The sequence below is a fragment of the Elephas maximus genome, chromosome 17 (genome assembly GCF_024166365.1).
Source record: "Elephas maximus indicus isolate mEleMax1 chromosome 17, mEleMax1 primary haplotype, whole genome shotgun sequence".
NCBI lineage: Eukaryota > Metazoa > Chordata > Mammalia > Proboscidea > Elephantidae > Elephas > Elephas maximus.
Genome location: NC_064835.1, coordinates 18,190,387 through 18,218,033, shown reverse-complemented (window position 1 = coordinate 18,218,033; position 27,647 = coordinate 18,190,387). Strand labels below are relative to the sequence as shown.

At 40.3% G+C, this 27,647-nt stretch overlaps 1 protein-coding gene across 4 annotated transcripts; it reads right to left on the bottom strand.

Moving 5' to 3' along the window:
- LOC126060699 (von Willebrand factor A domain-containing protein 5A-like) lies at positions 1-27,647 on the bottom strand. 4 transcript variants are annotated; one of them, XM_049856920.1, is made up of 18 exons: positions 27,599-27,647; positions 26,892-27,086; positions 26,589-26,630; positions 24,569-24,626; positions 24,257-24,459; positions 23,723-23,945; positions 23,469-23,644; positions 23,082-23,196; positions 20,751-20,920; positions 20,396-20,484; positions 20,046-20,190; positions 19,533-19,612; positions 7,679-7,793; positions 6,735-6,899; positions 6,345-6,445; positions 5,874-6,127; positions 1,616-1,742; positions 1-1,078 (listed from the first exon to the last, which is right to left on the bottom strand). In XM_049856920.1, the coding sequence occupies exons 2-17, from the start codon at positions 26,928-26,930 to the stop codon at positions 1,681-1,683; spliced, it is 2,037 nt and encodes a 678-aa protein (XP_049712877.1). In that variant the 5' UTR covers positions 26,931-27,086; positions 27,599-27,647; the 3' UTR covers positions 1-1,078; positions 1,616-1,680. The 4 variants fall into 4 exon arrangements, with proteins under 4 accessions (XP_049712877.1, XP_049712880.1, XP_049712876.1 ...); XM_049856923.1 differs by lacking the exon at positions 26,892-27,086 and having other exon boundaries at positions 27,599-27,640; XM_049856919.1 differs by lacking the exon at positions 27,599-27,647 and having other exon boundaries at positions 26,892-27,589.

The window sequence follows — 27,647 nt, the reverse complement described above, 5'->3', positions numbered from 1 at the left end:
GTGGGGGGATTAGAAAAGTTGGGAAAGAAAATGAAGGATAATAAAATCAATGCAGACCTAACAAATGAATCTATAAAAGACCAGATGCAACAAAGTGCAGTGTAGGAAGTCATTTTATCATTGATACACCACTATTTTAGGGGACAATACATCAAATAGGGTCCTTTCCATTAGTATAGGGTATGTGGGATTTTCTTCCACGTGGGATGAATGACCCAGGTTCAGGTCTCAGGCAATGCTGTCTTTCAACCTGGCCTTCCCTTTATTACATTAGATCACAGTCTAAGTTAGAGGACTCATGGGCACACGCTAGGACTGAGGATTCCACTATAGCCCTTTAACTCAGATGTTTAATTAAGGATTAAGGAGAAACATCTGTCTCCTACTGGTATTTCTCAAAGTTCTTAGGCAGTTGGAGGAAAGGCATGTAGTATAGGCTAGCAAAACCCAAGCAGATACAGTCAAGACGGTCCCCAACGGTGCCAACTGTCATAGTACACCCCTTGAATCTTTCTCTCTGTGATCTTGAGGCTACACTGATACTGATGTTTGCTATCAATCTCTCCTCCCAAGAATGGAAAACTTCAGGGCTCACCAGTCTGATCCTCATGAATAGAGAAGTACAAGGAAGAACAATCTCTAATTTAGGCTTTCCTTAACATCAATACTGTAACCTTTAGTTGAAGTCCATGTCATTTGTTTTTTCCATTGCTGCTCTGAAAAAGTTGGGAGAAACATTACTGTCTATGAATGCTTTGAACTCCTCCAAGAAAGGGAACAAGTTCTGGGGTTTTCAGCACTTGCCTAAGTGGACATGATGGGGGACAGGAAGATCATATTCTAAGGGAACCTGGAACAGAGAGGAAGTGTGGGGCATCTATCCTTTACTTTTATGATGAGAAAATGATGGAAACGGTATAAAAGACAAAAACACATCACAGCAGAAGAGAGGGTAAACGAAGGGGCAGTAGCCAAGCTTGTGTTCCTGGATGGTATCCTCAGTGGGTTAAGGTTTTAGTATTCACAGGAGACTTCAGGAGACCAATAGCAGCACTAATAAGCTGATGCACTGCAGAGCCTGTGAGGGAAACAGTGAATTGGGAGTCAAGGCAGAGCAAGCAGAGCAGTGGTGGATACTTCTCCCAGTCCCCCTTAAACCTGATCATCTCCCACTACCTTCCTTCAAATCTCCTGACTTCTGTCTTCCTATTGCCCAGTTTCTCCTTTAATTTTCTCTGGTCCCAGAGATACTCAGTACCATGATATACACCCAAGGAGTAGGTGCTTCAATTCCAATCTTATATTCATCTTGGTGCCAAGATAGTGATAAGAATAAATGCCACTCATGTCCTTTTCATAACTCACACCCCCACCCATGGTTCTCTCTACCTTTTCTCACCCTTCAGTCTTAAATGTTACTTTCACACATCCATTTCTGTCAAGGACAGATCCAGCTTGGAAACCAAAATAAGCTCCAAACCAAACATGGTGGTGGGGATGTGACCATGGGCACTATATGTGTCTCTTACCCTCTATCAGGTCTGGAGGCTCTGTTACTGGGAAGATGGTAGGTTCCCAAAGGAAAGGAGAAGGAGTCTCAGGGTTGAGCTCTTACCTATATTAACGTGAATCCAGATCATTGCTTTCCTTGCCAGCAGGTCCCACTCAGACTGCAGGTCCTTACCATGGGCATATAGCCAAAGCACAGCCAGGACAGTGGCCCAGCTTGAGGAATCCAAATCCTGTAAAATAGACAGACTCTTCCCTGAAGCTTCCAAGTTGGGGAAGAAAGCTCCTCAGGGGAAGCAAAAACCTCCACTCTCTCCTTACTCGCCACCTCCCAAACTGCTGCTAAATGGGGTTACCTGGTCTCCATACCCAATCTACTACTTGCAAGTCAGTCATAGTGCCAGACCCTGAAGCTCAGGACAATGGTTCACTGAGTCTTAGCATACAAAGGACTTAAGTTCTAAATCCACTGTAACCATCAGTACAGTCCTTGGTTTGAAACCCCTTGAAAGACCCCAGAAGTGATTACCCAGGTATCATAACAGAAACATATGCATAGTTGTTTCATATTTTATAAAGTGCCTTCACGGTTTTTTTTATTTGAATTCTCAACAACAAAAAGAATAAATGAATAAATAAATTCAAAACAAAACAAAAACAGTATTAAACCCAACCCCATACAGAATTATTAACAACCACATTTCTAAGAGACAAAACCTGATCCATACAAAGTTCATCTTCTAGAAAATGATGGTGCTGGGACTGGAGACAAAGTACTCTGATTCTAAATGTACTTTAATACATTGCTTTACAGAAAGTCTCAGCCACAGAGCAGAAAATTGTCTCCCGTGAGTTTTCACCCACTGTACTCAAGCTCATATTTTAGAGTCAAAAAAATCAAAGGAAATTTCTCTTTTATATCATGGCCTTTAAAATTTGAAAACAGCTATAATGTCCTCTCTGAGTAGCCTTGTTTCAGGTCAAAATTCTCAATTTCTTTAATTCTTCCTCTTATGTCAAAGTAGTAAGTATTCCTTAAAAAAAAAAAAAAAACTCTGGACCCTCAACACTCCTTGAAAAATCCTTCTATTTCTCCTTGGGCATTCCACTCTCCAGTTGTTCACAGTGGCTATTTCAAACTTTCTCTTCTTCCCTTAAATCTCCTACTCTACCACCTCCAACCTCATATTCATATTCATATCCTGCTGTCTATTTCATTAAAACTATAGAAAAACCATCAGACAGAAACTCCAAAAACTTGCTTCTCTGCCTGTGAACTTAAATCTAACCCCATCACCTTTCCTCAACTTCCCGGCAATAGTAGGAGAATGTCACTTGTCCTGTTGAAGGCTAGTCCATCCACTGCTTCTCTAGATTCCATCCCCTCTTCCTTTCTCAAACACCCTTCTTAATCAATTAAACACACACACACACAAGCACACAAAACCCAAACTCATTCCTATCGAGTTGATCTCTACTCATAGTGACCTATAGGACAGAGTAGGACTGCCCAATACGGTTTCCAAGGAGGGGCTGGTGGATTTGAACTGCTGACCTCTCAGTTAGCAGCCGTAGCTCTTAACCACATGCCACCAGGGCATGCACGCACATACACATGCACATATATATTAACACTCTCTACTGGCACCTTCAAATTATCATTACTGCATGGTCTCCCATTCTAAAATTAATAAAAAAGAGATAAAAAAACAAAAGAGATATAACATGCAAAACCCCCCTCAACTCCACAACATTCTCTATAGTTATCACCCTGTATCCCCTCCATTTCAGCAAAACAGTTGTAAAAAATGTCTACACAAGCCCCCTTCCTCCACCATTTCCTGCCTCTAATTTACTCTCTGTTTTTGTTGTCAAGCACCATGGAGTTGATTTTCAACTCATAGCCACCCCATGTGACAGAGCAGAACTGCCCCACAGGGTTTTTTAGACTATAATCTTTACAGGAACAGTTTGCCAGGTCTTTTTCCCTCAGAGCTGCTACATGGGTTCATACCTTTTGGCTGGTAGCCAAGCGCTTAAGCATTGCGCCACCAGGGCTCTTTCATTTACTAACATCCTATAATGCGGATTTTCACTTGATCAATCTAATAAAATTGCACTTAAAAAGATCAGCAAGGACCTCTTTCATACATAACCCAATGGTCCCTTTTCAGATTTTATTTTACTTGACTTCTTTGCAATGTATAATAGTTTGATAACTTCTTTCATTGTACTATGGTTTCCTTTAGTTTTGACTATGTACTAACTTCTTTTCTTCCTATCTCATTCCTTTTCATTCTTGTTTGTGGGCTCCTCTGCTGCCCATCCTTTAGATATTGGGTATTCTTTAAGATTCCAATTTCACCCCCCTTTTCTTCTCATTTCTCTGAATAATTTTATCCACTGTTAAGACTTTAGTTATCATCTAGATGGTCTTGAAGCCAGATATCTATCTTCAACTTCAATCTCTGTTAGGAACATCTGACTCATCTGTCTCTCTTTCTACTGGACTTCTTCATGAGGATACTGTATAGGCATCTTAAGCCAAATGTTCTAAAAGTAATTTAACATTTCACCTCACCAAGCTTACTCCTGTTTTTTGGTTCCCTGTTTATGTGGTGTCATCATTCACCCAGTTGCACCTGTGCATCATCATTGATAACTTACAATCTCTACATTCAATCAATCACTAAGTCAGCTCTTTACAATCTGTCAAACATGTTCTCCTCTCTGTATACTCACTGCTAGCACCTCAGTTTAGTCCACTTCTTTCTCCTACTTTAAAGCAATAATTTGACACCTGTCTTCCTAGAAGTCTTGCTTCTTTTCAAACCATTCTCCACACTGGTATAGGAATGACGTTCATAAAACACAAGGATAATCACATCAATCCCCTCCTGAAATTCATTCAACATCCCCCAAGATATGGTCCAAACTCAAACACAGTTAACTGTAAAATAAAAATAATAACAGTAACTGACTTATAAGGCTGTTGTAAGGTTTAATTATCTTAATATATGTAAAGTATGTAGAACATAGACCTGCACATAATAAGCCCCTACAAGTGTTAGCTATTATCCTTATCATTTACCAGCCTCTTGTTTCCTCCTCACGTTCACCTAAGATTTTGAAACTTGGCTTATGGAGCTCTTCTCAAACAGTCTTGCTATCATCTTGAGTCAGTTCCATGACCATATGGATGACCACTCCTACAGCCTAAATCAATGTCCCTTGACCTCCTCAATCCATAATGTAGCTCTGCTTTGTTCTCCTTATCTGTCCTCATTCTCCACTTTGCCTTGGGGGTTACAGTCAAACCAAAACATCTACATCACTGATATCACTCCTTTTTCTTTCTTTGATCTGAGTCTTTTCACATGCTGATTCTGATACCCAGAATGCTTTTGTTCCTACTCCTTGCCAAAACAATCTACCTAACCCTGTAGGTCTCCCTTTAAATGTAACCTATTTGGAAGACATCTTTGATTTTCACTCCATCCTCTACTGGGTTTGACGCCAAACCTACATGCTCTCACACATCTTGGGTTTACCCATGTTGCAGTACTTTTTATACTTCCTTGAAAATCTGTTCATCTGTTTGCTGTCCTCACCCTTTCCTCTTCTTCGAACTCACCCCCTAGTCTATAAGATTCTGCCAAAACCCACTGCTGTCAAGTTGATTCTGACTCATAGTGACCCTATATCTTAGGGACAGGAAATATTTTTTTTTCACAAATGCATCTGTAATGAGAAGCACAATAATTAATATATAATAAGTGCTAAAGTAGTTCAACATTTGATGAAATAAAAGTTGCATGAATGATATAGGACTTATCTTGAAGAGCACCCCCAGAACTACCATCATACATTCCCCTCCAGCTGTGGAATCCTGTCCAGAGAGTTTTTCACCTGACCCAAACTTTCAAGCCCCTTCTCTCTGTAATTAAGCCTGTTTGGTTTATGCCTGACATAGTCATGGAAATCAACACCCATTTCCTACCACTCTCAGACTGTTCATTAGCCATCTGTGTGATCATTAACCATGTGCATCAAGAGGACAAATCAGCTTCTGATTTAGACAATTTGACTACTCAATATTTATGTACCCTCTCTCTGTGTTAATGTTTCCTTGTTTTTGTTTTGTTTTCCCCTTTGATTATTTTGTTGTATATATTCTGGTTAAAAAAAAAAAAAAAAACTAGGACAAAATACTTTCTTAACACCAGCCAGAAAGCCTAGATATGGAGGGACAAAGAAAAAAGGGCAATTTAAGGATCTTTTACAACCTTTTCCTTTAAATAATACATTCAGTTCTCCAGGCCCTCTTATTCATTCTGCATGCATTTAAGAGGCATAAAACTTACCACCTCCGTAGTATCTTGGCATTGCAGTGACAGCACCCAACAGAACTGGCCTTGGAATATCCCTACGAACCAGGGGCCCCTGAACTGGTTGATTGAGATCCTTGTTGATGGCAACGAAAGCTGTGTGAGAGCTCATGATTCCACACTCAAAGCTGATCTTCAAAACTTCTTTTTTGTCATTTGCTGGAGTCTCTCTGAAGCCCATGTCCTTTAACTGGAGCAAGGACTTGGCAGCAAGGTGGTGAATGGTGAAGCTGAAATGAAAAACTTCCTGTGACTTATGGAAAAACACCCATGTGCCAGTTACTCAGGGCACTCAGATGTTATAGATGGCAGAGGGTGAGAAAAGCCAGATTAGGGGAGAAATAAGATTTGGGTAGGTTACAGGGGAGATGTCATTTCAGGGAAGCAGTTGCTTCCCTAAAAAGAAAGAAAGAAAGGAAATAGCAAAGGAAAACTGTAAATTCTCACTTGGCATCAGGCTTGGGATGTAGAGAAAATGTCACCTTATTCTCAAAACTCTTGCCCTGAAGTTTGTACGTGAGGCATACTTCTCCTCTTGCCCCTTTTGGCTACAAATTAGAGAAAAACAGATGTGATAGAAGGAACAGATCACCAAGAGAAAAGTCAGAACTGGAGCAGCTCCCCAACCCCATTCATTAAAAAATTCTGACTAAGACCCTGGTAGCCCAGGAAATCAGAGACCTGAAATGATGGGGAAGTGGCTAGACTGGCTCTTCCTGGAAAGTGTGATCTCTTGATGAGATCCAAATCCACCTACTAGCTTTACTGACATTGTCTGGAGCATGATTAAGGAAGTAGCTACTCTCACTAGAGGAACAAGCAAGAATGGGAACTCACCGGCATCAGCCCAATTAATTGGGCATAGATGATTAACCTCTGACCCCTAAAGATGACTGGCTGCTCTGGGGAAAGCACTTTAGCAGACAGGCCAAGAGGCAAACACCAGCTTAGTGAGAAGTCCTCTACCGCAGGCTGCAGAGAACGCTTCAGGGTCAAAAGAGCCTAGTGGCAGAAAGGACAAAATAACCACAAAAAATAACATCAATGATAACTATAACTGAATATTTATAATGTACCAGGTGCTATGTGACACAATACATGTTATGCCTAATCCTTAATACTATACTAGGAGATGGGCTTATATTACACTTGCTTACACCATGAAGAAGCTAAGACTAAGAGATTTAATAACATAAATGTAAATGAAGGAAATGTTTGATAAAGGAGACCCCTGGAGAACTAGGAATTAGATAACACATGGCACCCAGTAGGAAAGGGGAGTTTAGAAACATAATTAACCAGAGTAGAAAATGTCTTCCCCTTATACCTGCTGATCAAATGGCACATCAATTTACCACTCTTCCAATCTATGGGTCATATTGCAATCATTCCTTCCTGTTTTCCTTGTATCTTTTGCTTGGAGGATAGGATATAGGCCCAAAAGAGGTGCTAAAACACAGACCTAGAGTCTCTATCATGACAATCAAAACTCTTAGCTTCTCTGTCTCTGGTCTCGAGTTCAAAGCCCCCAACTTCTTTCAGCATCTCATTTCTGGGCTCCCAGCTACTAGGACCGTATACCATCTATCCAGAAACTAGGGTGGGGCTCTTTCACACATAAGGTCCAAAAGAGCCCCACTAAGTATACAGCCCAAGGCCCTGGAGATATACAAAAATAAATCCTAGAGTCCTATAGTTGCTGTTGCCCTTGCAGTAGTGTCCACCACCCTGCTTCACGGGAACTCTGACTGATGCCACTGGACACATGGCCTGTCCCTCACCTTGGACCGCATCCTGTCCTGGGCACTGATAAACTCTGAAGTGCCCCCTGTTGCTCGGGCAATGCCTTTTAGCAGGCTAGTAGAAACACCTTCTCCAATACCAAACGAGAAACACCTACAATTGTAAAAGGTTACAGGTTAAAGAGGTAGGAAATAAAGAGGGAAATAATAAAATTAACACATTTAATCCATCCACCTGTAGTCAGCTCATCTTTGACAAAGGACCAAAGTCCATTAAATGGGAAAAAATAGCCTTTTTGAAAAATGATGCTGACAAAACTGGTTATCTGTAAAAAAATAAAACAGGACCCATACCTTATGCCATACACAAAACTAACTCAAAATAGATCAAAAACCTAAATATAAAACCTAAAATGATAAAGAGCATGGAAGAAACAACAGGGACTATGCTAAGCCCCTGATATGTGACATAAATAGAATACCAAACATAACTAAAAATGTACACGCAGCAGAAGATAAACTAGACAAATGGGACCTTCTAAAAGTTAAACACTTATGCTCATCAAAAGACTGCACCAAAAGAGTAGAAAGAGAACCTACAGACTGGGGAAAAAAAATTGGCTATGACACATCCGACAAGGGTCTAATCTCTAAAATTACAGAATACTTCAACACCGCAAAAACAAAAAGACAAATAATCCAATTAAAAAAATGGGCAAAGGATATGAACAGAGAAGACATTCAGGCAGCTAACAGACACATGAGGAAATGCACCAGATCACTGGCCATTAGAGAAATGCAAATCAAAACTACAATGAGATACCATTGCATCCTGACATTACTGGCACAAATCAAAAAAACAGAAAATAACAAATGCTGAAGACTAGAACTCTTATGCACTGCTGGTGTAAAGGTAAAATGTTACAACCACAATGCAAAATGACATGTGCCTCCTTAAAAACTAGAAATAGAAACACCATATGATCCAGCAATCCTACTCCTAGGAATATATTCTAGAGAAGTAAGAGCCATCACATGAATAGATGTATGTACACCTATGTTCACTGAGGCATTATTCACAATAGCAAAAAGATAGAAACAACATAAGTGTCTATCAACAGATGAATGGATAAACAAATTATGATATATATACACAATGTAATATTACACAACAATAAAGAACAATGGTGAACCTGCAAAACATCTCACCACATGAATGAATCTGGAGAGCATTATGCTGAGTAAAACAAGTCAATCACAAAAGGACAAATATTATATCAGACTACTACTATAAAAACCCAAGAAAAGGTTTACACATGGAAAAAAATAATCTTTAATGGTGATAGGGGAGGAGAGGGTTAGGAAGAGGAAATTGCTAACTAGGCAGTAGAAAAGTGTTAACTTTGGTAAAGGGAAGGACTACACATAATATAGGAGAAGTCAGTTCAACTTGACCAAGGCAAGGACATATAAACTTCCTAGACACATCCAAATACCATGAGGAAATGAGTTACTAGGGCTGAGGGCTGGGGACCATGGTCTTAGGGAACATCTTGGCCAACTGGCATAACATAGCTCAAAAAAAAGTTCTATATCCTACTTTGGTGAGTAGCATCTTGGGTCTTAAAAGCTTGTGAGTGGTCCTCTAAGATACATCCATTGGTTTCATCTTGTACAAAGCAAAGGTAAATGAAGAAAATCAAAGACACAAAGATAATATCAATCTAAAGGACTAATGGACCACATGAGCCACAGCTTCCACTGGCCTGAGCCTTAAAGAACTACATTGGTGCCCAGCTACAACTACCAAAGGCTTTGACAGGGATCACAATAGAGAGTCCCAGACAGACCAGTAGAAAAATGCAGAACAAAATTCAAATTCTCAAAAAAAGACCAGACTTACTGGTCTGAAAGAGACTGGAAGAACCCCCAAGCCTATGGCCCCCAGACACCCTGCTAACTCAGAACTGAAGCCACTCCTGAAATCTGCCTATAAAATGGACAACAGCACACACGAAGAACTTGCTTCTTAGTTCAATAAATTATACCAGACCAAATGGCAACACTTGTGCAAAAGCAAAGTGAAAAGGCAGGAAGAGACACGAAAACTGGACGAATGGACACGGGGAACCCAGGGTGGGACGAGGAGAGTGCTGACACATTACGGGGATTGCAACTTATGTCACAAAACAATTTGTATTATTAGTTTTTGAATGAGAAACCAATTTTCACTGTAAACTTTCACCTAAAGCACAATAAAATTTAAAAAAAAAAATGAAGCAAATGTGTAAAATGTTGACAACTCATGGACCCAATGAGTATCCATTGTTCTATCCTTGCAATGCCACTGAAGGTTTAAACTTTTCAAATAAAATACTGGGGACAAACATTATTCAGTGAAATTAAGAAAAAGGTAAATGAAAAGACAAACCCTGTAAATAGATTGAATTACTCAATATAGCAAATAATGAATTCTCTCATAACTGCTCTATAAAGTCAGTGTAATTCTAATCAAAGTCAAAAGTTTTTTATTAAATAATTTTTATTGTGCTTTAAGTGAAAGTTTACAAATCAAGTCAGTCTCTCAAACAAAAACCCGTATACACCTTGCTATACACTCCCAATTACTTTCCCTTAAAAAAAAAAAAAAAAGTTTTTTTTTTTTTTTTTTTTAATGAGACAGCCCGCTCTCTCCTTCCACTCTCTCTTTTCGTGTCCTTTTCACCAGCTTCTAACCCCCTCCACACTCTCATCTCCCCTCCAGGCAGGAGATGCCAACATAGTCTCAAGTGTCCGCCTGATCCAAGAAGCTCACTCCTCACCAGCAACCCTCTCCAACCCGTTGTCCAGTCCAATCCATGTCTGAAGAGTTGGCTTCGGGAATGGTTCCTGTCCTGGGGCAACAGAAGGTCTGGAGGCCATGACCACCGGGGTCCTTCCAGTCTCAGTCAGACCATTAAGTCTAGTCTTATGAGAATTTGGGGTCTGCATTCCACTGCTCTCCTTCTCCCTCAGGGGTTCTCTGCTGTGTTCCCTGTCAGGGCAGTCACTGGTTGTAGCCAGGTATCATCTAGTTCTTCTGGTCTCAGGATGATGTAGTCGCTGGTTCATGTGGCCCTGTCTCTTGGGCTCGTAATCACCTTGTGTCCTTGGCATCCTTCATTCTCCTTTGATCCAGGTGGCTTGAGACCAATTGATGCATCTTAGATGGCTGCTTAGTAGCATTTAAGACCCCAGGTGCCACTCTTCAAAGTGGGATGCAGAATGTATTCTTAATAGATTTTATTATGCCAATTGACTTAGATGTCCCCTGAAACCATGGTCCCCAGACCCCTGCCCCTCCTACACGGGCCTTCAAAGCATTCAGTTTATTCAGGAAACTTCTTTACTTTTGGTTTAGTCCAATTGTGCTGACCTCCCCTGTATTGTGTGCTGTCTTCCCCGTTACCTAAAGTAATTCTTATCTACTAATTTTTTTTTAATTAGTGAATATCCCTCTCCCACCCCCCCTCCCCCCCTCGTAACCACAAAAGAATGTTTTCTTCTCAGTTTAAACTATTTCTCAAGTTCTCATAATAGTGGTCTTATACAATATTTGTCCTTTTGCAACTGACTAATTTCACTCAGCATAATGCCTTCCAGGTTCCTCCATGTTATGAAATGTTTCACAGGTTCTTCTCTGTTCTTTATCGATGCGTAGTATTGCATTGTGTGAATATGCCATAATTTATTTATCCATTCATCTGTTGATGGGCACCTTGGTTGCTTCCATGTTTTTGCTATCGTAAACAGTGCTGCAATAAACATGGGTGTGCGTATATCTGTTCGTGTAAAGGCTCTTATTTCTCTAGGATATATTCCAAGGAGTGGGATTGCTGGATCATATGGTAGTTCTATTTCTAACTTTTTAAGGAAGTGCCAAATCAATTTCCAAAGTGGTTGTACATTTGACATTCCCACCAGCAGTGTAGAAGTGTTCCAAACTCTCCACAACCTCTCCAACATTTATTATTTGTGTTTTTTGGATTAATGCCAGCCTTGTTTTTTTTTTGTTGGAGTGAGATGAAATCTCATTGTAGTTTTGATCTGCATTTCTCTAATGGCTAATGATCGTGAACATTTCTTCATATATCTGTTAGCTACCTGAAAGTCTTCTTTAGTGAAGTGTCTATTCATATTAATTGGGTTATTTGCCTTTTTGCAGTTGAGTTTTTGCAGTATCATGTAGATTTTAGAGATCAGGCGCTGATCAGAAATGTCATAGCTAAAAACTTTTTCCCAGTCTGTAGGCAGTCCTTTTAATCTTTTGGTGAAGTCTTTGGATGAGCATAAGTGTTTGATTTTTAGGAGCTCACAGCTATCTAGTTTTTCTTCTACGTTCTTTATTATGTTTTGTATACTGTTTATGCCATGTGTTAGGGCTCCTAATGTTGTCCCTATTTATTCTTCCATGATCTTTATCATTTTAGATTTTATATTTAGGTCTTAGATCCATTTTGAGTTAGTTTTTGAGCACGGAGTGAGGTATGGGTCTTGTTTCATTTTTTTTGCAGATGGATATCCAGTTATGCCAGCACCATTTGTTAAAAAGACTGTCTTTTCCCCATTTAACTGTTTTGGGGCCTTTGTCAAATATCAACTGCTCATATGTAGATGGATTTATGTCTGGATTCTCAATTCTGTTCCATTGGCCCATGTGTCTGTTGTTGTACCAGTACCAGGCTGTTTCGACTACTGTGGCTGTATAATAGGTTCTAAAATCAGGTAAAGTAAGGCCTGCCACTTTGTTCTTCTTTTTCAGTAATGCCTTATTTATCCAGGGCCTCTTTCCCTTCTATATGAAATTGGTGATTTGTTTCTCCATCTCATTAAAGAAGGTCCTTGGGATTTGGATTGGAATTGCATTAAATGTATAGATTGCTTTTGGTAGAATAGACATTTTTATAATGTTAAGTCTTCCTATCCATGAGCAAGGTATGTTCTTCCAATTATGTGTCTTTGGTTTCTTGCAGAAGTGTACTGTAGTTTTCTTTGTATAAACCTTTTACATCTCTGGTAAGATTTATTCCTAAGTATTTTATCTTCTTGGGGGCTACTGTAAATGACATTGATTTGGTGATTTCCTCTTCGATGTTCTTTTTGTTGGTGTAGAGGAATCCAACTGATTTTTGTGTGTTTATCTTGTATCCTGATACTCTGCTGAACTCTTCTATTAGTTTCAGTAGATTTCTGGAGGATTCCTTAGGGTTTCCTGTGTATAAGATCATGTCATCTGCAAATAGAGATAATTTTTCTTCTTCCTTGCCAATCTGGATGCCCTTTATTTCTTTATCTAGCCTAATTGCTCTGGCTAGGACTTCCAGCACAATGTTGAATAAGAGTGGTGATAAAGGCATCCTTGTCTGGTTCCCGATCTCAGTGGGAATGTTTTCAGGCTCTCTCCATTTAGGGTGATGTTGGCTCTTGGCTTTGTATAAATGCCCTTTATTATGTTGAGAAATTTTCCTTCTATTACTATTTTGCTGAGAGTTTTTATCGTGAATGAGTGTTGAACTTTGACAAATGCCTTTTCTGCATCAATTGATAAAATCATGGGATTCTTGTTTTTTGTTTTATTTATGTGGTGGATTACATTATTTGTTCTTCTAATGTTGAACCATCCCTGCATACCTGGTATGAATCCCACTTGGTCATGGTGAATTTTTTTGATATGTTGTTGAACTCTATTGGCTAGAATTTTGTTGAGGATTTTTGCATCTACATTCATGAGGGATATAGGTCTACAATTTTCTTTTCTTGTGGTGTCTTTACCTGGTTTTTTTATCAGGGATATGGTGGCTTCATAGAATGAGTTTGGTAGTATTCCATCCTTTTCTATGCTCTGAAATACTTTTAGTAGTAGTGGTGTTAACTCTTCTCTGAAAGTTTGGTAGAACTCTGCAGTGAAGCCATCCGGACCAGGGCTTTTTTTTTGTTGGGAGTTTTTTGATTACCTTTTCAATCTCTTCTTTTGTTGTGGGTCTATTTAGTTGTTCTATCTCTGTTTGTATTAGTTTAGGTAGGTAGTGTTTTTCTAGCAATTTATCCATTTCTTCTAGGTTTTCAAGTTTGTTTGAGTATAGTTTTTCATAGTAATCTGATATGATTCTTTTAATTTCAGCTGGGTCTGTTGTAATATTGCCCATTTCATTTCTTATTCTGGTTATTTGCTTCCTCTACTGTTTTTCTTTTATCAGTTTGGCCAATGGTTTATCAATTTTGTTGAGTTTTTCAAAAAGCCAGCTTTTGGTCTTGTTAATTCTTTCAATTGTTTTTCTGTTTTCTATTTCATGTAGTTCAGCTCTAATTTTTATTATTTGTTTTTTTTGGTGCCTGTCAGTTTCTTTTGTTGCTCTCTTTCTATTTGTTCAAGTTGTAGGGATAGTTCTTTGATTTCGGCCCTTTCTTCTTTTTGGATGTGTGCATTTATTGTATTCAACTGGCCTCTGAGCACTGCTTTTGCTGTGTCCCAAAGGTTGTAATAGGAAGTGTTTTCATTCTCATTGGATTCTCTGAATTTCTTTATTCCATCCTTAATGTCTTCTATAATCCAGTCTTTTTTGAGCAGGGTATTGTTCAGTTTCCAAGTGTTTGATTTCTTTTACCTGCTTTTCCTGTTATTAATTTCCACTTTTATGGCCTTATGGTCAGAGGAGATGCTTTGTAATATTTCAGTGTTTTGGATTCTGCTAAGGCTTGCTTTATGATCTAATATGTGGTCTATTCTAGAGAGTGTTCCATGTGCACCAGAAACGAAAGTATAGCTGGTTGCTGTTGGGTGGAGTGTTCTGTATATGTCTACGAGGTCAGGTTGGTTGATTGTGGCATTTAGATCTTCCGTGTCTTTATTGAGCTTCTTTCTGGATGTCCTGTCCTTCATCGAAAGTGGTGTGTTGAAGTCTCCTACATTTATTGTGGAGCTGTCTATCTCACTTTTCAGTGCTGACAGAGTTTGTTTTATGTGTCTTGCAGCCCTGTCATTGGGTGCATAAATATTTAATATGGTTATATCTTCTTGGTGTATTGTCTCTTTAATCATTATATAGTGTCCTTCCTTATCCTTTCTGATGGATTTAACTTTAAAATCTATTTTGTCAGAAATTAATATTGCCACTCCTGCTCTTTTTGGATAGTCGTTTGCTTGATATATTTTTTCCATCCTTTCAGTGTTAGTTTGTTTGTGTCTCTAAGTCTAAGGTGTGTCTCTTATAGGAAGCACAGAGACGGATCTTGTTTTTTAATCCATTCTGCCACTCTCTGTCTCTTTATTGGTGCATTTAGTCCATTTACATTCAGGGTAATTATGGATAGGTATGAATTTAGTGCTATCATTTTGATGTCTTTTTTGTGGTTGACAGCTTCTTTTTCCCACTTGATTTTATGCGCTGAGTAGATTTCTTTATATATTGTTCTTTCCTCATATTTGTTTTGTTGATTTTGTTTCTGCTGAGTTTGTATTTTTCCCTTGCATTTTATTTTGATGAGTAGGATAGTTTGTCTCCTTTGTAGTTACCTTATTATTTACTCTTATTTTTCTAAATTTATAACTAACTTTTATTTCTTTGTATTGCCTTGTCTTCCTCTCCATATGGAAGGTGTATGATTACATTTCTTAGTCCTTCTTTATTATTTTAATGTTGTCTTCTTTTATATAATAACATCGCCATTAACTTGTGTTGGGTTTTTTTTTTTTGGATTTCCCTGTCTGGGTTGACTTCTGGTTGCTCTGCCCAGTGTTCTAGTCTTGAGTTGATACCTGATATTATTGATTTTCTAACCAAAGAACTCCCTTTAGTATTTCTTGTAGTTTTGGTTTGGTTTCTATGAATTCTCTCAACTTGTGTTTATCTGGAAATGTCTTAATTTCACTTTCATATTTAAGAGACAGTTTTGATGGATATATGATTCTTGGCAGACGTTTTTTTTTTTTTTTTTCCTTCAATTTTTTAAACAATCATCTCATTGCCTTCTTGCCTGCCTGATTTCTGCCGGGTAGTCCGAGCTTATTCTTATTGGCTCTCCCTTGTAGGTGACTTTTCTTTTATCCCTCGCTGCTCTTATAATTGCCTATCTTTGGATTTGGCAAGCTTGGTTATAATATGTCTTGATGACTTTCTTTTAAGATATACCTTATGTGGAGTTCGATGAGCATCTTGGATAGATATCTTCTCATCTTTCACAATATCAGGGAAGTTTTCTGCCAACAAATCCTCAACAATTTTCTCTGTATTTTCTGTTATCCCTCCTTGTTCTTGTACTCCAGTCACTTGTAGGTTATTTCTCTTGATAGAGTCCCACATGATTCTTAAGGTTTCTTCATTTTTTTTAATTCTTTTATCTGATTTTTCTCCAAATATGTTAGTGCCAAGTGATTTATCTTCAAGTTCAGAAATTCTAGCTTCTACTTGCTCAATTCTGCTCCTCTGACTTGCTATTGAGTTATCTAATTTTGTAATTTTATTGTTAATCTTCTGAATTTTTGATTGCTGTCTGTCTATGGATTTTTCCAGCTTTTTAAACTTTTCATTATGTTCCTGAATAATCTTCTTGATTTCTTCAGTTGCTTTATCTGTGTGTTCCTTGGCTTGTTCTGGGTATTGCCTTATTTCCTTCCTGATGCCTTGAAGGGCTCTGTATATTAAACTTTTGTATGCTGCATCTGGTAATTCCAGGAATGCACTTTCATCTAAAAGATCCCTGGATTCTTTGTTTTGAGAGCCTGTTGAGGTGATCATGGCCTGTTTCTTTATGTGACTTGATATTGACTATTGTCTCCGAGCCATCTATAAGTTATTGTATTAGTTTATGCTTGCTTACTGTGTCACAGCTGCTTGCTTTGTTTTGTTTTGGTATACCCCTATGGGTTGCTTGAGTGAGCAAGCTTGTTTTATTTTCACCTTTGGAGCTCTGGTGTCCTGTCCCCAGCTGGCTAGAGCTGTTATCAGGTATATCAGTCTAGGAGTCCATTCAGTTTTCTTGTATGAATTCAGCTCAGGTTTCCAGGTAGCTTATATCAAGTGTGTGTGGTATGGGCTCTGTCCTACAGTCTTAGAGGGGCAGAGGTGATTGGCATGTATACCTGTATCTGATTGCAGCAGGGGGTCACGCTCTGAACAAGGCAGGGGGCTGAGAACTGACCCCCAAGTGTCTCTGAGGAAAATGCACCTCCGTTCCCTACAGCGTGCTGGTGGGTGGGCTCTGCAGAGGGACCGCGGGCACCCAAAGTTTTTGTTGTAAGAGCTGGGAGGTACCAGTTACCCTGGAACCCTCTTGTGGGTGGCTGGGCGACCCAAGTGGAGCCACCAGTCCTTAGGTCCCTGTTGTGGGTAGGTGAGGACCTTGTTTAATAGACAAAACAATGTCAAACGTCAAACACCCACTTCTCCACCGCACAGCTGAAATGGTTGGAGTTTGCCAACAAGGGGCTATTCTCCCGAAATAGGCCCACACATGTCCATGCAGAAGGGAAAGGTGCTCAAGGTCCACAGACGGTTTATGCCTGGACAGGAGCCACTTCTGTCCTGAGCTCCCCTGTTAATGAGCTAGCAAGTTATCTTTTCCCCCAAGTTGCAAATTTTTTCCTTCCCCAAGGCCGGGAGGATGGCTCCAGGTGTTCACCAGGGTCTATCTCAGGCCCAGGGATTCAGCCACTGAAGCTGGCTTGGGGGTGGGGGGGAGTGCAGTAAAATATACGCAAGTACTTAGCTTTTGCCGAGAATGCCCTTCTCCTCAGGTTCTGGAGGTGTGAGTGGGCTGTGTGGCCGGTTGCTTCTTCCTGAGGAAACTGCAGCTGAATGCTAGGACCAGCCCGCCGGCACCGCCACCACCGCCTCTGGTCCAGGAATGGTGCCTGACGGCTCCCCACGATTCAGGTCCGGTAACTCCTCTCCACTTCTGAACGGTCTCTTCCTTCCCCTGCCCTTCAGTTCATTGTCTAAGCTTGCCTTTGATGCTCAGGGCTCCCAGCTTGTCACATATATACTTGTTTCACTTGTTTTTTCAGGTCTTTTTTGTAAAGAAGGCTCGACAGAAGCATCTGTCTATTCCGCCATCTTGGCTTTACCCCCAAGTTTTTTTTTTTTTTAAGTAGAAATTAACAAGCTAATTCTAAAATACTGTATCAGAAATCAACAGCTTCTCATAAAGCTACATTAATTTAGATGATGAAGTACTGGCACAAGTCTAGATAAACAGACCAAAGGAATGGAATGGAGGATCCAGAAGCAGTCCCCACATGTGTGGATACTCATCTGTGACACAGATTGTACTGCACATCATGAGAAAAGGACAGACTCTTCAATGAATGGTACAGGCTCAATGTGATAGCCACGTGGAAAAAAAAATGTAACCTGACTTCTACTGTACAAAAATAAACCCCAGCTCCACTGCACATCCAGATGTAAAAGAAAAAAATAACTAAACTTCTAGAAAATAACAAAGGAAACTATTTGCATGACCTTGGGTACAGAAATATATATATTTTAACAGTTTACAAAAAAATTACTAACCATAAAAAAAAAATTTTTTAAATGAGACTGCATTAGAAATTAAGAACTACTCATCAAATGATAATATATTTCTCTACTCTAAGGGCAAGCCATAGAGTAGAGAAATATATTTCGAACACATTTATTCACGAAGTGCTTATATCCAGGTCACAGGATAAACTACAAATCAGTAAGAAAAGAATATCTAATCAAAAAAAATTGAAGGTATGCGACAAAAGGGGACATCAAAAAGGCCAATAAATATGTAAAGGTGCTCAAAGTCATTAATCACTGGGAAAATGCAAATTAGAACCATAATGAAATACCACTGCATATCCACCAGACTGGTAATATTTTAAAAAAAAAGCCAAATTTTGGATAGGAAAAGGGGTAACTGGAATCCGCATACACTGCTGGTGTGAATTAAATTAGGACAATACCCTGGAAAGCCATTTAATATTCCCCAGAAATTCCACAACTGTCAACCATGTCAACCAAAACAAATGAATGTGTGTGTATATGCAAAAAGTACCCATGAAAGAATGTTCATAGCATTATTTTTAACTGCTACACCAAACATTTTTTTTTTTTTTTACAAAGTAACCCACTGCCGTCGAGTCGATTCCAACTAGAATGTATAAATAAATTATAGTATGATCACTGAGTGGAACACTGTATAGTAATGAAAATTAACTATGGCTGCATACAAAATATGTACAAAAATCAACATACTACTATAGGTCCCTATGAGTTGGAATTGACTCAATGGCAACAGTTTGGTTTTTCTTTTTTTCTGGGCAAAAGAAGCAAGATGCATAGAAAAAAACACACTGTATAACTCACTTATTTAAAATTCAAAAGCAAGCAAAAATAATCCATGGGACTACAAATCAAGAAAATCATTTCCTTTGGAGAGGAAGAGGTGTATACTGATTGGAAAGGGACATGATGGCAAGCAGTAGATGGGAGGTATGGGTAACGTTCTATTTCTTGGCCTGTGCAGTGGTCAGACATGTTCACTCTGTGATAATTCATTGAGCTCTCTATTTATGATGTGTGTAGTTTTCTATATGTTTCTACTTTAAAATGTTTGTTGTTTAAAAAAATTAACGTCTTACTATGCAAGTTTTGTTTTCTTTGTGGTTTGGAGAGAACAGGTAACAAAGATTTTGTCATGTTGATGATATTATTTTAAAAAATTTTGTAGAGAGAAAAAATGATATAGAAAAATATTATCAGTTGGGAAAATCTCAAATTCTTGAATCATTCTACCCCTGCAAGGAAAATCAACACTGATATATAGACCATATGTGGCACTAGATCTCTCTGTAGGGTTCAGTTACCCAGCAATATAATTTTCTTCATACCTGTGCCTCTTGCGGTTGCTCTTAGCTTCGCTAATTACGCTAAATGTGTCACTAACTTCTCCATCTGTGAAGACAAAAAGCTGTAGAAAGAAAGAAGTCTCTGTGAAGTTCATTTTTAAAAAGCAGGAATTTGCCCTTGAAAAACCCAACTATTCCATTCCAGAGACTCTGCTACCTCTTGAGACAGGAATCAGATCCCTCATGTTCCACTGTCACCTGTACTATGTTCTTACATGGTCTGTTCAGAACCTGGGCATTTTCAGCACCTTCTGCTATTAGCTTAATTCAAGTCTTTTTTGTCTCTGCAAGGAAACATCCATTGACCACTGAGTGGAGCTAAAGAAAAGGAATTCCACTAAATACTTCTTGTCTTTTTATCTTTACTATGTGAAAGAGGACTCTCTGAATTAAATAACCATATTTCAACAATCCTACAATGTAGCCCAGGGCCAGAGATTCTTGAAAGATTCCATTCTCCCTGTCCCCTTCTGTTACCTCTGTTCCAGTTCTTACCTGCAGAGGGTGGCCAGGGATGGTGGGTGACCCATATATGGCATTGAGTGGTGCCAAGATTTCAGTGCCCCCTAGGTCTGCTTTCATAACATTAATTTTCCTCAGTGCCTCTTCCATGGTATGCTGAGTGTACCTCACACTATCACTGAGAAAAATAAACACACCCAGTTACATGACAGCTACTCAACATTGTCCAGTGTTGAGCCCCTACAATTGAGATAGCCCCAAAGTAGAATAACTTCATCTGAAATCCCCAATGCCTAAGTCAAGTCTGCAGTCACCCCTTTAACAAGGTAGTCCCTTTCTTTAAATATCCTTTGGGAGTCTCCATGGTCTTTCTGGAATCTCACTGAAAGAATGACTCATAGGAAGATCCAAATCCAAAGACGTTGAAATAACAGCCTACAGGTAAATTCTTCAGCAGCAAAATCAGTGTCTCCTAAAGGTAAGAAAGTATAAGGAGAGAGATTGAGAAAAGACCCTCTCAGACACACAGCTATGCTGCCAAATCTAACTCTGAGAGATGTGGGTCTTCACCCTCCCTCACTCTTGAGGCCTTTACATTCCAAGCCTCAGAGTGGCCATGTTCATTGTAGTACAGATGGGGAACAGGCCGACAGCTACAGATGGACCCTAACTTAACCCCTGAGATTCATCCTCACTTAAGCATGTGACCCTCAAGAAAGAAAAAAGAAAGTAGTTTACCTTGGCAGTGTCTATGCGCAACTGGGATTTATCCTGTTCACTCATAGGGCACTGCATACTTCCTGAGCGGTCCATGAGAAAGATAAATTCTCCACGGGTAACTGGTGGCTGAGCTTGTGGGATATTGGGATAGAAACTCACTATAGCAGTTGGCTCTTTCATAAAGCAATCTATTCAGAAAGGATAAGGACACCGTAAGGAAAAATAATTCAAGAATCCTGGAAATCTCAAGAATTAATTGTAATAAGTTGAATAGGGAGCTGAGAAAGAACTTAAACCTAAAACACTGCATTAGATCCTTAGACCAAATCTGCTTGCAAAAGGTTTGAGGTGAATTATAAACATGTAAAAGAGATAGAAGCAGAACAGATATGAAAGAGAAGAAAGAGGGTCAAGGCACAAGCCCATTTCCTGGCGGCTAGATAAATGTGTGATTTACGTTGTTAAAATGTCCCAGCATTTGCCAAAACAATGAAGCAAGTTTACAGGCAGAAACAAACCTTCTCTTCAAATGAATTCAAAGGGAAATTTACCACACAGATCTTTGTTTATGTCTTTAGTTACAGTTTTGAAAAAAAGTGATGTTCATGTGGACCATCTTACACTGACCATTTACAAGAGCTGAGAGTGTAGGAAGTGTCATACAACACCCATCTGCTTTGGGAATGAAGCACTCATCGATACTCCCCAAAACAAAGAAAGGGACACACTGCAATGAGTGTTAGACACTAATGGCATCATTCAAACAATAGTGTGGGGAGTCTGACCTATTTGGCAAAGTTGTTCAAGGCCATAGTTGTGCTTTTAATTTGGTGAGCAAGTGAAAGCTGATGTAGGAATTTAAATGTCACTACTGAGATAAAGCAAAAAGAGAATGGTTGGGTTATATCATCCCTAGTTTTACAGTTCAGAAAATATACAAGGACAAAGAATTACATATGCATATCCTATTTTTATAAAGTGATCCCAGACTTATAGGTTTAACTCTGGATAGCCTTGTGATTCAGTCTGTTCACAGCACCTGGTTCAGTTTAATCTCTTCCTGATGGGACATTCAGACAGCCAAAATGGCTTCCAAATAAAATTAGTGAGGCTCAGCAAATATCTGATAGATACTGGTTCAGAAATAACTTTCACACAACCCAGGTCTCTGGATATGCAATGAAAAGTAGCCTTCTTTTAATGGATAAGGTAGAATCCTTTCCGTTTTGATACGCCTGATTTTAGTGGGACCAGCACTGTATTGAGAAGTCAGAAGGGTTGCTGTGAGGATTCTCAGTTAGTATATATAAGCTGTTCAGAACAATGTCAGGTACATAAGCAAGCATGCTATGGATATTATCTAGTATTATTCTTTAGGCCTTTTGCTGTTTTGTTAGGTGCCATTGAGTCAATTCCAACTCATAGTAACCCTATGTACAACAAAATGAAACACTGCCTGGTGCTGTGCCATGCTCACAATCATTATGCTTGAGGCCATTGTTGCAGCCACTGTGTCAATCCATCTCCTTGAGGGTCTTCCTCTTTTTTTGCTGACCTTCACTTTACTACGCATGATATCCTTCTCCAGGAATGGATCCCTCCTGATAACATGACCAAAATATGAGACGAAGTCTCGCCATCCTTGCTTCTAATGGGCATTCTGGCTGTACTTCTTCCAAGACAGATTTGTTCATTCACCTTATATGCTTTCTCTGATGCATAGGTTATTTGATAGTGGTAATCAGTCTGTATAACTTATTTTGCTTTTATTTAACATCCTTTAGAAGTCTTTGGTCCATATTATTTCACTCTGTCAATGTGTATTATTTTAGTAGCTGCATAATAACTCATCAAGTATACCTAACATAGTGAACTTAGGTAGGTGTAGTGGTTAAGAACTTGGCTGCTAACCAAAAAGTCGGCAGTTCAAATCCACCTGCTGCTCCTTGGAAATCCTATGGGGCAGTTCTCCTCTGTCCTGTAGGGTTGCTATGAGTTGGAATCAACTCAACGGCAAAGGATCTTTTTGGGTTTTAAAGCATGGGGCATTATCAGATTTGAACATCTTATTTGTTCTCATCCTTAAACAAATGTAGGTTGTCCTAAGTCAATGATCTCATGTCAATTATTTACAGATTCACTTAAATCTGTCTACAAGATATAAATTACATGATATTCATTAAACCTAACCATTTCCATTTTGACATGCCCAAGTGTAAGCTAGTTCAATATTTCACATTAATATGCTCAATACTCTGTTGAATAAAAGAAAAGTGAGGGTAATTTGAGACTAATCCCAAGAGGGAAATTACCCCTTGGGAGGTGACCACAAAGGGAGAAAGAAAATACCTGAACTTGTTTCTGGTTTCCCCAGTTCCACAGCTACACGGGGGGTGTGCACCTCACTGTAGTAAATCAGGAGCTGCACGTCTCGATCAAACTTGTGCCCACCATCCAGGGAAATCTGAGGAAGGGCAGGTAAAGGAGACATGTTAGAACTCTCATTGCTTGCTGCCTGAGGTGGATGTCAGACCCCAGGGCTACTGACTTCTTCTACAAGTGATGCAGCCAGGAGCAGAGGTTAGAATAAAGAGATGGCTCTGGACATGAAAGAGGGATAAGGATGGAGCACAGCATGACTCCCTCTGGATGCACAGGGAAAACTAAAGAACAATATGGAAGGGATGGTAAGGACCCAGTAGGGGCACTGGCAACAATAGTGCTCTTATTAATTACCTGAGCAGTAGTTTTACCATTTCCAAGATATTCAAGAGGAGTCAAACGACAATTGGACCGGACCTTCTCGATGCCGTGCTGGGAACTGATAGTGGCAGTCATGCTGAGCGTGTAGGGCAGGTTATCCAAAGCAACTATAGGAGCCTTAATTTGAAGGCATGTGTTCGCAGGCCATCCTACAAAAAGTTACCTTAGTTCTATTTTCCAGCTATAAGCCACCCACCACTAGTATTCAGAGGGGTGGGGGCACTTACGGGACAGATGGTATTGTGGATTCAGGATAGCTGGGAACACAAAGCGCAGGGCCCCATCTGGTTCCAGAGGCAGCTCTTGCACATACTTCAGAGTGAGTGCCACCTTTGACCCAGGATAGAGGTTGCCCACATTGCAACAGAAGACATCCCTGGAGCTCACGTCCTCTTCCAGTAGGAAAGCCTGATGGCCCTGAGAGATCGCATTCTCATAGGAGGCATGGGCCTAAGGAGAACAGGGTGAGGGGTGAGAAGGAAAGGGGACATCAAAGTTGATAGCCGATGAAAAGAAGGGTGTGCAGAAAAGACTGGTGGGGTGGATTAGGACTGGTCTTGTCAAATTTATAGCTAAACTCTGAGTGCCTCTGATTGATTTCTCTTTTCAAATGATTTTTTAAAAAATAGCAGCAAGAGAAAAATAAAGGAAACAGCTTTTCCCATCGGCATATCAGCATTTCCCATGGTTTCACTTGACAAAAATCCCAAAGAGTGCGTAATAAAGAAATAAGAAGAGAATAAGGTATTCATCCCTACTACCTTCATCTTGTCCTGTAATTCTGCCACAATTTTCTTCTCATCCACCAAGGCCTCAAAGCTATAGACAGCTGAGTCTTCATCCATGGGAAACACAAAGAAGGCCTCCACAGGAACTCTCTCCTTATTCTCATAGTTTAAGGTTGCAGACACACCAGCCACAAACTCTTGTATGGACAAGGTCACAGAGATGCTCTTTAGTGGCACTGGGGACAGACCAGAGTTTAAGAGTTCAACAAACGTTAATGGAATGCTTGCCTCCTGCAAGCCATGCACTGTGCTAGGTGCCCAGAATAAACTCAGAAACAGGCTTACTTGGCTCCTCTCGACGCGTGAGTAGGCCACAAGGGGGCGCCATGGTGACACAGGGTTTCTATGGAAAAGATGCGTCAAGAACACAGTGACATTTTGGGAGGTATCTATTTAAACACAGGTACCAACTTTTGCTTCTCTCTGGGAAGAATACATTCAGGAGGTTAATACTGGAGCTTGGTGGATAAGAAAGCCTGAGACAAAGACTCTGATAGTAATGTTCCTTCTAAACACCAGCCCAAGTGGGGAAGCTGTGAGGTTCACTACTGCCACTGGTTGGTTGCCTTCCAGTGGATTCTGACTCATGGCAATGCCATGTGTGCAGAGTAGAACTATACTCCATTGGGTTTTCCATGGCTGATTTTTCAGAATTAGATCATCAGGGCTTTCTTCCAAGGCATCTCAAAGGAGACTCAAACCTCCAACCTTTTGGAGGTTCACTAAGTAGCCACTATACAGGAAATCTCTGAAGCACCCTGAGGCTGGTTCAACACTCGCTCTACTTTTTCAAAGGCATATTTAATACGTCGCTCCTTTGGTATATTGAATAGGTACAATTAACCTCTCTGAACATCCATATTCTTTTCCAAAATGAGAACCATAATACCTATGTGAACTCCCTAGCATAGTGGTTGGTCCATATAAAAAAAAAAAAAAAAAAAAAAAAAACCTGTTGCCATCAAGTTGATTCCAGCTCATAGAGATCCTACAGGACAGAGTAGAACTGTCCCCTAGGGCTTCAAAGGAGCCACTGGTGGATTCCAACTGCTGACCTTTTGATTAGTAGCTAAGCTCTTAACCACTGGCGTTTGATCAGTGACAACAGACATTAGTATGGTTACCATGGTATTTGTTATTATTGTTAAATAAACTTCTGCTGCTCATCACTTTGCATCATGCTACTCAAAGACCTTTGCATGAGAAGCTCCATGACTCCAAATGGACCCCTGCATCTTACTATCATTTACTTGTGGCTTTTCATTGAGGGCTCATCACTGAACCTATTGTTTGTTTTCTCTGTGTAAAATATTCTAATATGTATAAATGCCATATATACAACATGTTCTCTATTTTAAAGCAGACCATCCTAAACATATCTTCCAAATTTTATTATAATCTAGACAACCATTTCATGTGATATGATAACAGAGAGATACATTTTAGGGATCTAGATCAGGATCTGCATTATGGTTCTTTTATCCAGTGAGTCAACAGGTGGGTTTGGTCCTAGTCACCAGCTCTAACACCATGGGAAGCTGGTCCCAGACATTCTGAACTGGATCTTTCCTGAGCTTCCCTCTCCCTGTTCTATCAACAGATGGCCTGAGCTGTAATTACTGGCACCAACAAGGGGGCTTTCCACTGGAAACACACTGTAAGGAGCTAAAATAGAAAGAAAAAAGAAACCAATTGTTTGTCCAGATGCCCCAGGGCAGATGAATCATGAGAACCCCAACCTTCACTTAGGAACCTACTGGCCAGAAAACACGAGGCCTCTTGAGAAACCAACTTTCCTGCCCAGAACACCACCACCCCACCCTCGAGGATTCTCAAGAATTTGGCTGGACTATTTCTAGGATCTCCATGCTCATCTCAACTACCATTTAAAACATTACACCCACCCCCATCCAAAGCAATGTCCACATTGATCATCCATCTGATATCAAGGGTGTCTTATATACCTGACCTGCCCCCACAAACCAGTGCCACTAAATCAGGCTTTTCATTCCATCCCAGTTTTTATCTTGAACTGGATAGGAACTGAGCCTGGCAAAATGGTTCACAGTTTGACAGAAACTCAGAGGGCCATAGTGTGAATGGGGAGAGGAGAAGGTGCTCAGGAACAGGGCTTCTCTATTTACTCTGACTGGGGTGAGTTCTCCTCCGGGAACAGGCTGGGATGAGGGAGGGAGGATTTTCTAACACCAGGAGAGCGTTTAAGAACAGGAGATTCACAAAGGGGTTAAAACAGCTGAAGGAATTGTGTCAGATAACCAAGGCTCTTAGGATACAGAATACTTACCAAGGAGGACTGGCAGAGTTTAGAGAAACAGAGGGGTGGCTCCTATAAAGAAACAACTGTCTTAGTTCCTTATTCTAGTTTAAGGCAAATCCTCATCGAGGGAAATTTGCTATTCCGCAGCGCTTTCCCTCCCCCCACCCCCCTTTCCCAGTATAAACAATGCCGGTTCAGGGTTACTCCTGGCCTTCAGGATGGCACTTCAGAAATGCACCTAGCAACAAGTCTGCAAAGACTGGCCACAACAGCTGACTAAGGTCAGAGGCAGGAATCTGAGCCAGCTAGAGGGAAGCGGAGGTGTCTCACTGTGCCAGGCAGCTGCGTCATAGATGGACCCTCAGGCATCCAGGAGTCCGGCACTGCACTGCGTCACTCAGCTGCAAGGGCTGGGAGAGAGTTGCTAGCGCAGCAGTGGCGCAGCGGGCCGCTCCATCCAGCCTGTTGCAAGGGTGGAGTGGGGAACCCAGGATCCAGCCAAGGACTCGAGGGGGCGAAAGGGGACTTCCGATAGAAACAAAATAAAACGCGATTTAGTGTTGAAATTTTCAGTCTCCAGGTATTCCCAGCGGGACAGAGTTGGTCTCCTGTATTTTTGTATAGAAGAGTTTAGGGGATGCAATCTGGGGGTGAGTGAAGGGAGTGGGGGCGGGCGGGATGCTTGAAGCTGCGTTTCCACCACATAAAACTACATGAAATTGAGAAAATGTCAACTGTCCATATCAAAGGAAGAAAAACAAAAACGAACAAACAAAAAAAGTGAAGGAAAGGAGGAAAAGGAGCCTTGAGTTTATTATGAGAAGGCTAAATCTCCCCCTCAGCCCCTACGAGATTTCCCTAAACTGTCACATCTGCAGAAACTCCTCGGGGAATACAGATTAGGACTAAATTCCCCATCCCTTGGATTTGCAGTTAAAACAAGCCCCCAAAAATATGAAGCCAGAGGGCAAGGGAGTTGGAATGGGCAAAGACAGTGGGTAGGGTCCAGCCACAGAGCGAGTGACCAGGTTACCTACCTTCTCCAGCCGTAGAGATCGCTCTGAGTCATCCACCGCAGTGAGAAAT

Bases quoted from the DNA above. Each gene is read 5' to 3' on its own strand.
- LOC126060699 (XM_049856920.1), bottom strand. From the start codon at position 26,930: ATGCCTGAGGGTCCATCTATGACGCAGCTGCCTGGCACA. The intron at 24,627-26,588 runs GTAAGTATTCTG...TCTTTTCCATAG, and splicing joins AACTCTGCCAGTCCTCCTTG to AAACCCTGTGTCACCATGGC. The intron at 1,743-5,873 runs GTAAGTTTTATG...TCTATTTTACAG, and splicing joins GCCAAGATACTACGGAGGTG to GATTTGGATTCCTCAAGCTG.